This window comes from Vulpes vulpes, chromosome 16 (genome assembly GCF_048418805.1).
Source record: "Vulpes vulpes isolate BD-2025 chromosome 16, VulVul3, whole genome shotgun sequence".
NCBI lineage: Eukaryota > Metazoa > Chordata > Mammalia > Carnivora > Canidae > Vulpes > Vulpes vulpes.
Window position 1 is genome coordinate 11,706,651 of NC_132795.1, and position 14,240 is coordinate 11,720,890.

The 14,240-nt window shown below is 34.2% G+C and overlaps 1 protein-coding gene across 4 annotated transcripts in view; it reads left to right on the top strand.

Moving 5' to 3' along the window:
• The window catches only part of ERBB4 (erb-b2 receptor tyrosine kinase 4), a 1,095,199-nt gene that overhangs the window by 839,140 nt on the left and 241,819 nt on the right, over window positions 1–14,240 (top strand). For 2 of the 4 annotated variants that reach the window (XM_072742096.1, XM_072742098.1), the window contains exons 15-16: window positions 2,211–2,365; window positions 9,206–9,250. In XM_072742096.1, coding sequence (XP_072598197.1) covers window positions 2,211–2,365; window positions 9,206–9,250 — 200 coding nt within the window. Of the gene's footprint in view, window positions 1–2,210; window positions 2,366–9,205; window positions 9,251–9,371; window positions 9,447–14,240 lie in introns of all 4 variants that reach the window. The other 2 variants (XM_026002035.2, XM_072742097.1) reach the window with 1 other exon arrangement.

Below are 14,240 nucleotides of genomic sequence, written 5' to 3' on the forward strand. Positions count from 1 at the left end.
GCAAATTGAACTCCAATAAAAACATATACAAAAAAAAAAGGAACATTTATATCTTTTTTCATGTAAAGTGTCCTGCAAGGCAGCCCTCCTCCTCCTACTGGTCTAGTGCTCCGTCTGAGATGCTTCACATTTATGGGATCTCCGCATCTTCATCGCATCCTGCATCATGGCAGCAGGGAAAGAGAAGGCTGGAGAGTTTAGCACTGGCAGTCTCATAAATCGCTTCTACTTAATTTCATTGTCTCAAACAAGACACACCTCACTTCTTGTGGGAGGAGAATTTCAGTCCTCCAAGTGGCTAGAAGTGGAAGAGAATTGGATACTGGTGAATAATAGCATTGTTTCTTAGAGTAGTTACCAGTGAAAATCATCAATTGTCACTGCAGAAAAAGAATGTAATATTTCTATCAGGATTTAGCTTATCCTTTAGTCTGCTGGGTGCATAATTGAGTCCAAATGTAGTTTAAAATCAGAGATAAGGAACAATATTGCCTTCACCTCTGTTTTTTATCATTGCATTAATCAGTTCATTCACTGAACTTAGGTTCTTAAAAGCTTTGGGAATATAATGATAGAAGAGTAAGCATTAGACACACATATTTCTAAAATCTCTTTATTATGGAAATGAGCTTGAGAATCAGTACATTTCATTTCTTTTGAGATTTGTCAGGACATATTTTAGTTATGTCAGCTTAGAACATTAGGTTTTATATCATGATAATACAATCATGTAGGTAAAAGATGCCTAGAAAACAAGGAAATATACAAAAAATCTTTTTCAAGTGTACGTAAATGTTAAATATGATTTCAATTTTAGCTTCATACTTTTCGTGTCTTCTGATTTTACCTGGATATTATTTTACGTCAGGAGAATTTTATAGAAAAATAATCCTAATCTCTAATTTTGACTTTAACTGTCTAATTTACTCATAGTTTTATTCTTGCATTCTGCAAGAAGACATCAGCATGTCTCTTGTCTTGTACAATAAGTCATGCCACTGAGCATACTAGCAGAGTAAATGATTTTGTATAATAGATGGCATTACGTGCCTAAGTACCCATGAGCAGGTGTTAAAATTGGAAGCATGTGAAGTATTCTTTTTTGGTAGGAAATAAGAAGTTGCCAATAGCAAACTCTTCAGGTTGAATGGGGATTATGTTTCATAGGATAATTTTCTTCGAGCTCTAAGTCTTACATCAAAATAGTGAAATAGACAGGTGCTTGATTGAACCTCACCCGTCCCAGAATTTCCTGAAACCTCTTCCTGATTCCTTTTTCTTCTTTATACCACTGTTTTTCATTAGCAACCTCAATCTTTAAATTTACAAATATTATATTTATTGATTTCCTGATGTTTTGTATCACCAGCGTGCATTGTCTGACGGCTTTTGAATTAACATTTGTAGAGAGCTATAATGCACTCTTGTGAGTAGACGCTCCCTGCCTAATACATAGCTCTGTCCAATATTAGTTCTTGACTCCCAAATTCACAAACTGAGTTAATTCTATTTAAGTTTATTATGCTCATGGGGTGCCTGGGTGGCTCAGCAGTTGAGCGTCTGCCTTCAGCTCAGGGTGTGATCCCATGTCTCGGGATCGTGTCCCATGTCGGGCTCCCTGCATGGAGTCTGCTTCTCCCTCTGCCTCTGTCTCTGCCTCTCTCTCTGTGTCTCCTATGAATAAATAAAATATTTTTTTAAAAAGTTTATTATGCTCATATTTGTATCACCTTTATTATTTGATAAGTTTCTTCACATAATTTTATTTTGCATGCGCCTACTTTGTATTGTGGGGCTTTTGATATTTGCTCATCAGAATGTGTCTTTATTGTGCTCTCAGTATTGTACTGTGATTTATTAAAATCTCTATAAATAGACATGTGAGTTTTAGCATTATCACAAGCTGATTTGAGATGGAGAATAACCTACATATTAAATTTTATTTGCCTAAACTAACTCTTAATAATTCAACCATAGTAAAATTTAAAATTTGTTGTTCAAATAATCATAGACAACCAAAGGAAAGTCTACAACTCACTTGTACATTGAAAAGCTGAAAGTGTGACATTCCCATTTGTAGTTCTGAAAATGCTCCCCAGTTCCCTAGGGGAAGATTGGCCACTGACTGAAGTCTCAGTAACTAGACCACATGAATACCAGAGGGAACAGCATCCATTTTCCTTTATTGTGTTTTGTTTTTTATACTTCAGGGACCTGACAACTGCACAAAGTGCTCCCATTTTAAGGATGGCCCAAACTGTGTGGAAAAATGTCCAGATGGCTTACAGGGGGCAAACAGTTTTATTTTCAAGTATGCTGATCAGGATCGGGAGTGCCACCCATGCCATCCAAACTGCACCCAAGGGTAAGCATCCTTGCTGGCCAAGGACTCCATCACACAAGTATCTTTATCCTTGACACAGTCTACTACATATATAATATTCTCATATAAAACTCTATTCATCTCTATTAATTGTTGATTTGAAGATGAAGACTTTCTAAGAAAATGGTTTATGCAATCAAATGTATACCCTCTCGGATATTTCTGTTTAACATTTGCCTAAAAGTCTTCTATTGACACCTTTATGAAGCTGTTGGCAGGTATACTTTGTACAGAGTGTAGAATTCTTCCAAATGCTACTCGATATTTAAGATATCTTAGAAAAGACTAGATAGTCATCACACTTTTGAGATTTATGCTTAATAAATCTTTAATCGAAGTTTTCTGTTTATATTTCTTGGTTCGTAATTACAACAAAGCTGAAGGTAAGGATGGCTCTCTTTGCTGAACAGTGCCTTGGATTACTCCTTCAAAAAAAATATATAGGCAAAATAGTGATAACAGAAAAAAAAAGTTGGGGGGGGGGAATTTAGTGATATGTATATCAGTAAAATCACAAATACATTTTGTAAAAGTAATTGTATTAGAGGTTAACCTATAACCTAGAATTTCTTCGACCAGTACATAGTTTCTATTGTTTCAAGAGGATGCATTATACAATGAATAATGGATTACCTTTGATAACTGATAGCAATTGAAAAACAAAAGCATATTATAGAAAGAAGAAAAGCACTGAACTGAAACAATGTCACTCATATAACAAATCCCAACACCGAATTTTTTAAAAGATAGCAGCAAATCTATTTCAGTAAGGGCTTTTTCGTTTTCTTTCCTCCAGAAGGTGATGCATTTCAACTTGAGGACAATTTAGCATACTCTACCCTTCTTCTATCCATACATCCTCTTCTCCATTATGAGCGCCCACACATATATGCACGCTTCCACGTACAGATACATACACTTGTTGTTGAGAATCATCTCGGGTACTTTACATCTGGCAGGAAAGTCTGAGATTCCATAAAGAGATTTTCTGCCAGATTAAGAGCTAGCTGTTAGGGGATATTGAAGAAGTTAAGCAAACGACATCATTTTCTGCCAAGAGGACATCAATTTGCAGATGCTGCCACAATTTCCTGCAGGTCAAGAAATCAGCTTAAGTCCCTCTGTGAAGTAGCAGGTCCTCAAAAGGTAAAGTAATATTCTGCATTCAAATTCAAATGCAGCTTGGAAGAGCTAATGCCAACTCACTGGTTTACACCACATAAGCACATAGACTGAAGATACTGAAATAGTCACATAGACACTTCGCTTCAAGGAAACTAGAAGGAATAAACTTCTCCCCTTGCGAGTTTTTGGCACACTTGGGTTAAGAGTATTTCATGAAGAAACAACTGGTACCACCGGAGCAGAAGAGTCAGCAACAGAAAGGGAAAAGTTTGCCTGCTAAAATAATCACCCACAGGAGGGTTTTATTGTTTTGCAGCTAAAATTAAACCAGTAAATTATTCAATATAATGTTGATGTCAACAGCTGTTGCCATTCAAAATGAGACCTTTTGCTATTTTTGCAAATCTAATTACAAGGAAGCCATTAGGGAAATGAAAGTGAGATCACAGAGCCATAGTCTGGGTGTGTGGCTGGTGTGTCTTCCTCTCAGCCCTTTTAAATCATGATTATGTAATAAAAGAACACATATATGGTGGGAAGAAGTAGAAGTAGAATGAAGAGATCAATTTACCACAGCAACAAAAGCCAGACATCAATTAAAAAGGAGGATGAAGGTATAAAGGAAACCAATCCAACCAGATCATTTAGGAACTCCAAGTAAATAGAAAAATGTCTTTAACTCAGCTATTGAGGAATGACAATGAGACAGAATTTGAATGTTGTATTTCTTGGCATCTTCCAAGGTAAATGGATTCTGTAATGATTGATTTAGTCCTGAAGGATTTTGTATTTGTTTTCATTTAGCCTCCTGCCATCCTTTTCTTAATATCTTCCATATTGTCCAAGTTCACTTACTTCATGAAAGTTTTATGGTCCCAGCCCCAGAATTCCTAAATTCCTAAATCCCACTCTTTAGTGCTGCTGTGCACCACTGTGCCTTGACATCCTTTAGTGAAGCGATGAGGTGCTCTGTGCAGTTAGGCCTTTCTCTTCAAATTGCATGTAGAGATAAGATTTTTCCCTACAAAGATCACAAGGACAATGGGGATGATGGAACAAGTGACAATTTTTATTCCAAAACACATGTACTAATTGACCTATGAGTGTGAGCTCACCACGCCAACTCCACTTTGGAAAACATCTTTTCTTTTATATGTCGATATTATGTCAGCTAGGTAATTCAAGAACCAAGTTAATGGAAATAGTCTCTCAAGTCACATTTTTTTAGAAGGAAAGTTCTTACTATGAATACTGTTCAATGATTTTCTGAAAATAAAATTATGTGTGTAATACCTTAAAAGCACTTTTATTACTCTGAAAGTACATTAAATATATTGGCTCTAATAAGTTCTTTAGATACTTTTAAAATCGGTTATCCATTTAGTATCTATCAGGAGATTCTCATTAATATTCCTAAAGAGGTGGTGGTTGGAGGGGGTGGTTAACATTGTCTCTTCTTGACTTTCATGTTTAGCAGCCTTTTCTCATTTCATGCATTCTTCAACTTAATTTGAATACCTGCTGTGCATCAGATATAGTGATAGCTAAGTTCAGAAATGACTAAGACACAGCTCTTGACCACTAGTGTGTCATGTTTCAGTGACTTTTCACTCTTACAGTTTGTATCCTGCATGGAAGACCCTTCCCCATTTTGTGAAATGATGAGCAAGCATTGAAAACTTAGAAATGATCCTCATATTTGAAATTAGCAGGATAGAAATTTCTTTAAAGATTTCTGAATTAAATTTAGTAGGTAATTAAATTGCTTTAAGGGCATTTACCATGGTTTCTACACTAACATCATTGAATCCAATGATAAATACCAATTTAATTTTGATTTTGGACTGGGATATTTATTTTTCATAAGGCATCTTTGAAAACTTTAATTGAATATTTTTGTTGATATTAGAATTGTGATTTCATATTACTAAATTCCCTATATGCCTTAATCTTTTTTATCAACTCTTTTTATATTTTTAAATTTATATAGTGAAAATTTATTCGCTGATGGAAGGAAGAGTGAAATTTTTGTGTATACTATTTTAATTGAAATTTTAAAATATTCCTCCATTTGCATTTCAAAATTTGAAAGAGATTTTGTCAAAATATCTCAACTACATTAGATATATGGGTACATCAAAGCGCTTATAAATCAGTAAGTAGTAGGCCAATTTTTAACACATCTCAGAGTTCAGAATTCCAGATATTTTTGTAAAATGTTATATTGACATGTTATAGTTTTTTTTTTCTTCCTGTAAAGTCTTTACTTTGTAACACTAATTTTGCAGAGGGTTGCATTATTCCTTATCCCTTTTTGTCTCATATTGGAATTTTGACTTTTCAAAACTTTAATGTTTCTGTCATTCTATGATCTTGCTGGATCTATATGAATTGCATATCTTAATTCATTGCTTAAAGTACAAAGAGTTGAAATAGAGTACACATCTTTAAATACCCAGCAACTTGTATTTAGAAAGCATGAGGCCACTTCAGGCATATCCTTATTCTTTGTCTTCCATCTTTTGAGGTTCAGCTTATAAATATTTTAAATCTTAAATATCCTACACAATCCCCTCAACAAACTTCCCCCAGCCCACATCCTGCCCCTTTAGTACTCCCCTCCATTTTCTCTTGCCTCTGTTCTCTTCTTGTCCAACTTGCTTCTCAACCACCTCACAGCAACTGAAATTCTGGTGACCTCAAAAATGACAACTAAGTAGTTCTCATTTTATGAGACCTCTCTTTACATTTGACATTGACAATACCCCATTTCCTGAAGGTCCTCCTGATTTGGCTCCCATGATGCTGCAATTACTTGTTTCTATTTAATTATATTTTCTCATGCATCTGGTATATGAGCTTATTTTAGGTCATTTATTGGTCTTTGGAGTTCCTTGGGTTTCAGTCTCAGGCTCTGCTTTCCTCACTTTATGGAGGTTTCCTCAACAATCTTATCCACTTAACAATTTTAACTTTCTCCCGTATGCTCTTTTAAAATTGATCATCATACTGGTACTTTGATGCTCCACTACCACAGGCCCCTCTTTCCAGCTAGCGAGGAACATTTCTTACCTAGATGTAGGATGAGCACACTAGATACATACTGTAGATCCATAAAACTGAAATGATCAACCCCTCCTCCCCCTACACACACACAAGGAAAGGTGACCTGCCTCTTGCATTCTCTATTGTTCTCACAGACAGACATTTGATTCATGTTTAATTCCTCTGACGTTTCCCCTCTGTCAAATCAGCCATCAGCTTCTCCCCCCGCCCCCATACTATTCAATATATCTCTCGAATCTGTCCCCAGGCCTCTATCCTAATTGCCATTTCCCAAGTTTAATCCTTTTTTCATCTCTTACATAGACTAACACAGTCTCTGTGTCAGAGGAATCTACCTGGATCCCAGCTGACCAGCCTTCACAGGGCAGAGATCCATGTTAAACACAAACAAGCAAGTCCATTTGTTCTTTAAAACCCTCCAGTGGTTCTCCATTGTTTGCCTCTAAGCAAATAGCCTCAAATTCTGGCTCCTGTCTAATGATCTGGCTTCTTTTCCTTCTCCCTGTTGCATCATGTTTCCTCCCTGACTATTCAGAATTATTTGTAGTTGTTCATGTGCACTGGACATTTTCTCAGATGTATGCTTTAATTCCTGTTGTACCTTATCTATTAGAAATCAGTGCTACTCTCATTCTGGTTCTCAGCACTATGAACTTCAGCTTCCTGACTTTTCCATGAGGATTACTGTGCATTTCTGAAGCTAAGTGTCCCTCCACTGTGCTCCCTTAAGCCACTCTTTGTCTCTTATTATATTTATCACATTATACAATATACATCTGGTTATGCATCTGTCTCCATCATTAAATTGTGAGTTCGTTAAGAGTAGGAAAAGTGTCTAATTCATCTTTTCCCCCCCTCCAGCTCCTAGAAGAGTAGCAACACTTAGTAGGCATGCAAACAGTTTTTTTTTAAATGGATGACTAAAGATCCTTCATTATTCACACTTTCCCCTCAAGTTGAATTTCACTTTCAAATATTTTTTATCTTTCAAAGGTTATTATAAAGACACAGATTGCAAACTAATCATAGCTTTTCAGCTTATTTCTACTTAGAAATAAGAAGTAGGCTATTAGTTTTACAAAATAGCAATACTGTATAAAAAGGCATTTTGAAGAAGATAGAATATGAACCAAGAAAAAATTAAGTTCTTTAGAAGAAAATAAAAAGAAAACAATATAAGAAAATTTGGGAACATTTTTAGTAGTTATTTGTTCCATTTTAAGAAATGGTTTTGGTTATGGATTATAATAGCAATTCAATTCTCTGTGCTACATATATATTTTTATTTATTTACTTCTTTAAAAGACTTTTTCATGATGTATTTCCCATATTTTTCTACACTAATTTTTTTCTGGCTTACTCAAAACCAATCCTCAAAAAAGAAAACAACCTTCTACCTAGTAATATTATAGCAGATATTGGTGAGGCAAAGAGACCGTGATTTAATTATTATTATACATAGTTATATTAGTTTACCAATGTTGAGAGTTAGCAAAGGATATAATGGGCAGTCTACCCTATACACAAGCACCGTATTACGTCATTATATAGTGATTTTAACTTCAGCTTATTTTTCAGTTTTAGAAATTAGAGTTTGGGGAAAAATTGGGATCAGCAGAATTAGACAGTTCTATAAATCATAGCTGTAGAGGGACTCTCGATAATGTACTGGAGCTATACGTATTTGATGAGAGAAAAGGGAAAGAAATACAATTCAAGTACATTGGAAGATGGGAGAAATGATATTTCCATAATACTTCAAAATGCAATTCTAGGGACTGTATGTCAGGATTTTCTGTACTTCTATAATTTCACTTAAATGTTGATCTCAGTGAACTATTTACTTACCTGGTTCTCACTGTAATAATTTCCTTGGGGAGAATTTATTTATTTGTTACTGTTTCAGTTAAATATGATGGCAGTTTAAAAACCTATTTTTGTTTGCCTGTTATGGCACTGTTCTTTTAAAAGAGAGTGTCAAGATAAACTGCAGTATGGTGAAACCAGTTAATTTGCTTTTTAAATGAATTCATGTTTACAGATAAGTATGTTAAAAACAGTTACAACCAAGGAATGGAATAATGTGATTATGTAAAGTATCCATAAGAATAGCATTAAAGCATGTTAAGTCATTTTCTGCCATAATCAATCTTTAATGAGTATTAAGCATCAGGTTATTATATTATACTGAATAGCTCATGTTTCTTTTTTTTATTGATTTTAGTTTTCACTTAAGCTTAAGTCCTTTTAGAAGAAACTGTATACGTAAAACCAATTATAGTCATTGAAATATCAAGTTATTCAGCAAGACATGTACACATGAATGATGCAAATGAATTGAAAGTATTAGAAGTGAGTTATATGTATTTGGAAATAATCCACAGAAACAGGGTACAATTTCCTTTACTGTGGACATGTTTCTTTGCATTCCACTAGGGTAGTATTTGCAACTTATTTCTCTGTATCCAGCAAGCAATAATCTTCTCACTGGCTTTAAATTCATAGTGTCCCAAAACTGTCTAAAAACTGTAATTAAGAATTTGAAACAATTGTATTTATCTTACTGATTCTTTTCCCAAAAATGACTAATTTTTCTTTTCCTTGTATTTTTAAAATTTGAATCTTCTGCAGGTGCATAGGCTCAAGTATTGAAGACTGCATCGGCCTGATGGATAGGTACTTGGTGTGCTTGCTTCCCATGTTCTTCCTCCAAGGCTCCTTGTGTGAGCACTGGTGCATGTGTGTGCATGCCACTGTGAATGGAGAATGATGTTTTCTGTTCTGTAATTGCCTGCAGGTGTAGCGGTCCCACTAGTCATGACTGCATTTATTATCCTTGGACGGGCCATTCCACTTTACCACAACATGCTAGGTAACATCTACCATGTTTCCATTTTGTCACTCAAATCTTTTCCAAATTATCATGGATAAAAAAACTAACCAGTTGGGTGAAATTTATAATATGTTAAATTAGGAAGTTATGAAACAGGCGTATAACACTACTTTTCAAGCCACATTCCTTACCTTTTTTCTTTATTCCTTATAAATTTAGAATACAAATTAGTAGTGTCATTGATTTTTAACTTTGTACAATTTAAATAGGATTTTGATTTATTAATCAAATATTTTGATTAGAGTATTTTTTAATTAATTTTGTAGATTCTTGCAAAAATATTTTTAAGAGAGGAGTTTGTAAAAGTTGACGTATTTTTGCAAGATGTTTCTTGTTTAATTTGATTCATTTTCTGATTTTATATTATTTTGAGCTGGTTGGTATATTCTCTAGGCATCAGAATTACTGTAGACTAAAGGCAATATAGAAAATACTTTATGCAGGTAAAAGTACAAATTGGAATTAAAAAAACAAAGTATTCACTTAGATTCGTACAGACACCTATGCATGAATGTTTACAGTGGCTTTATTGAAAATCACGAAAACCTGGAAATGACTCAGATGTTAATTGTGATATATCCATACATTGTAATGCTACTCAGCAACGGAAAGAAACTAATGACATATGCAAAATATGGATGGATCTCAAATACATTATGCTAAATAAAAGAAACTAGACTTAAAAGAATACATACCATATGATTCCATTTATATGGCATTCTGGAAAAGGCAAAGCTATATGGACAGGAAATTGGGCAGTGCTGCTGGTGCCTGACAATGGACATGAGAGAATTTGGAGAGATAATGAAATTGTTCTATATCTTAACAGTGGCGATGGGTACATGAATGTATGTGCTTCTCAAATATTATGATTTAGTAGATTAAAAAGGATGAATTTTACTGTCTATAAATTATATTGATAAATTTGACTTTTAAAACATCTCATATTTAGGAAATTAGTAACTTTGCAATGTTATGTAGAAATACTGTTTGCTTTCTTTTTTTAAGATTTTATTTATTTGAGAGAGAGAGAGAGAGTACAAGTCGGGGGAGGGGCAAAAAGAAAGAGGGAAGCAGACTCCTTGCTGAGCAGGGAGCCCCATGAGGCACCCCCAGAGCCCTAAAATCGTGATCTGAGCCAAAGGTGGATGCTTAAATGACTGAGCCACCCAGGCACTGCTTGTTTGCTTTTTTTATGAAACAAATTAATTGTATCTTTTGCAAGACAGAAAGTAGTGGTAATTACCAATAGCAGGCTGATAGCTTGGGATGAAGTATATTGCCTTTTAGTGTAATTTTTTATTCAAATTTAACATGCATAGTGTAAAAGTATGCACAATATAGGTGTAAAGCTCAATGAATTTCTCTAAATGAAACATTTATATAACCATCAGTCAGATCAAGAGACAGAAAAGTACCAGAGATGGAAACACCCTTGTGCCCCATTCCAAGGATTACCGTTCTAAATGCTAACACCAGTTTGCCTGTTTTTGCACTTTATATAAATTGAATCATACATATATGTTCTTTGTATCTGGCCTCTTTTGCTAAATATTATATTTATGAGGTTCATCTGTGTCACTAAATTTAGTCATATTTTTCATTTATATGATATTTAGCCTATAAAAGTTTTTAGAACAATCAACTAAGGGATGTGTCTTAACAGGGTTTTAAATTAAATTATTTTTAAAAAGGATGCTGTAGAAGTAAGTGATTTATACAACAGTGGCACTTTGGCATTTGGGACCAATTCAGATTAGTTAATACAGTTATTTAGAGCAAGGTTAAAATTGTGGGGGAAAAAATCAGCAAATGAAAAAGAGAGACTTCCTAAGGCCCAAAATTCAGTTTTATACACCGAGATCCATTTTAGATTGTTCCTATATTTTATGAAATAATTTTCCTCCTTGAGACTTTGGTTGAGTCACTGCAGTATCATTTTGAAGAGTGTTTCCGCATTTGATTCAGTGACTTTCTTACAACTATTCCAGCCAACTAATGAGAGGTAATGTAATGTGTTGACTAAGTGTACTGTCTTTGGAATCAGATTTTCTAGGTTTAAAGTGAGGCTCTATCATTTTTTAGATGTGTAACCTTGGGTCAGCTCCTTCAATTTTCTGAGACTTCCTTTCTTCATATATAACATAGGAATCTTAATATAGTTTATAAATTAGTTGTGAGGATTGAGTACATAGAATAGTGCCTTGCTCAGATAAATCACTCAGTAAATGTTGTGATTTATTATTTTGCTATATAACAAGGATTTCAAATTTTGGGGTTGGGAGAACATAACTCCCAGAGGGAGGGGGAAACTCTCAAAATCACCCAGGGAAGTTTCATGTGTATTTCTACCCCTCACGGTGGGTCCGTTGATGGAAGGGAGGTTATTTCTTTCTTCGCCTTGAGAATCACTGGCCTAATAAGGTCACTGGTATGGATGGCAGTAGGTCATAGGCAGAGGCATATGCAGAGACAGAGAAAGAGTTAAGTCCATAGTGGTATATCACTGGTGGTTTTCAATATTCAAAATCATAGTGTATCGTATTATAGATTTAATATTTCCAATATTTAAACAAAAGTAGTTTGGGAATTTTCAATCCTATTACTTACCTGGGTTCTTAGGCCATTCCCTATAGTCTCAGACTAACACATAATTCAGATTAGCTTTGTCATAAATAGGTAACAATGTCCAATAACAGTATGGATAGTACAGTTCATCCATCATTCCTGTAAAAAAATCACCCCTATACACCTTTGTACAGGTAAAAAGCAAAAGTTTTTGAATTTGAAAGCCTGGATTCAAGTATTTGCCCTACCATATTTCTTATGTGTAAAATGGGGATGATAATGGTAATTTTTAAAATGGAAATTCTTATACCTCATCAGCTCAGTATAAATGTACAGGAGCTATTATTTAGTATATATGTTCATTGGTGGTAATCACATGCCCAGTTGAAATATTGGAAACATAATATTTTTTGAAAATGTTATGAAGTTATGTTCTACTAGTATGTATCAGTAGGGCATAAATCCAATAGTTTAGTAACTACAGAATTGACGTATCAAAATTTCTCAGGTTTTAAGCATTTACTTTTTTTAAGCATTTACATTTTGTATCACACTTCTAAGTATAATAATTTCAAAAAATTGGTAGCAGGGAGCTAATTGGTTCTTTTAGAAACTATGGATATCTTTTGAACTTAAATTTAAAGCAATGTCAGTTGTGTTGACTTGACAGAATTATTTGACTTGTCACAGGCTGTTCATAAGGCAGTTTGGAATTTAAATGAAAGACTTAGCTTGGATAAGTTTATGAGCATGGAGCATTTTAACACAGATTGGATGAGAAGTGAAAGTAACAAGTAACTTTTTTGGGGGGTTCTTATTATTGTAGTAAATGCTCATCTCTCTAAAATGCGGTGGGTGCACATTTAATTGAAAGCAGGGGACTAGTCTAGCAATATTTCAGTTCACTTTCCATTTTGAACTTGCATGATAGTTTTTAAAAGCTCTGTCTTAATTGATTAAAGTAAATCTTACATAATAGGCAGATAAAAAACATAGGAGAAAATAACTGTTATAAGTTTCGTAAACCATGTTTTAACTGGGAGATTACCCAAATGCCTAGTTTTCTTTTAGTCACAGAAAATTGCATCGAGCATGTAAATGTGGCCATTTCGAAATATTTAGAATTCATACTCCCTACTGCCCCGTTATGTTGTATCTGTTTCCTAAACCAGCAGGAAAAAAGATTGAAGATTTAAATGAAAACAGGTGAAATGTTTCCAATCTTGATCGACTTTCATTTTCTAAGCAGTGTTATTCTTTCCCAAGCCTGCAATTTGTGAATTGGTTTTCCACACTCCATTTACTTTACAGGCTGCTGCTGGAATTTCTTCCAGGAAGATTGGATAGGATGGAAAAGAATTTTTTTTTCCAGTAGTGTCCTAGACTATGAAAATAATACTTGACTTTCAGAACTTCTCGATACTTTCCCTGTCAGAATTAAATGCCTTAAAAATAGCATTTACCTGTGTTTTTTTTTTCTTCAAGAATCTTATAAAGAAATATTTTTCAGCAACTTTTTATTATTCTTTTTGTGTTCTATTTATTTGAGCTTGCACACAAGCTGTTTTCATAGAGATTGTGAAGGAACAAAGTATTCGATTCTATTCTATTTTAGTTTCTTTGTCAAATATATATTCAAAGCATTTTATAAATCTTAGTCTCTCCCTTCATCAAGGTCCACATTTGTTCATCTCAATAAGCAAAAGCTCTGTTGGCAAAGCATTTCTTTTTATTAGTTAGGACTCCAAAATGTAAACTAGTAATTCTTTTTAAATTTGTGGCAGAAATTATGAAAGCTGCTAGATAACTGTTCAAAAACTTGTATCTGGCTATTTGCTCCAATTCAATTATTCTAGACACTTCACAATATGAAATAAAGTAACTGAAATCAATTTCATTCTCTAAATCTCATATGGGCAAATATTTGAAACATTTTAAATTCCTGTCACATTTCAATGCCTGTATCACACTTTTATTTTATGGGATAGTGGTTATTACCAGAGAGGTCACATAACAGTTTATCCTTTAGCAGAGTGACCCACGTGTGATATATGAGAACGATGATGTGATATTCTTGGCACCACTTTCACAAATGGAACAATCTTTTTTCTTTGTTTGTTTTGCCCTCAAGGAACTTAGTTCATAACTTATGTCCATATCAAATGGTCAAAACAGTCCATAGATGGTTTCCTTAGATGAGTGGCA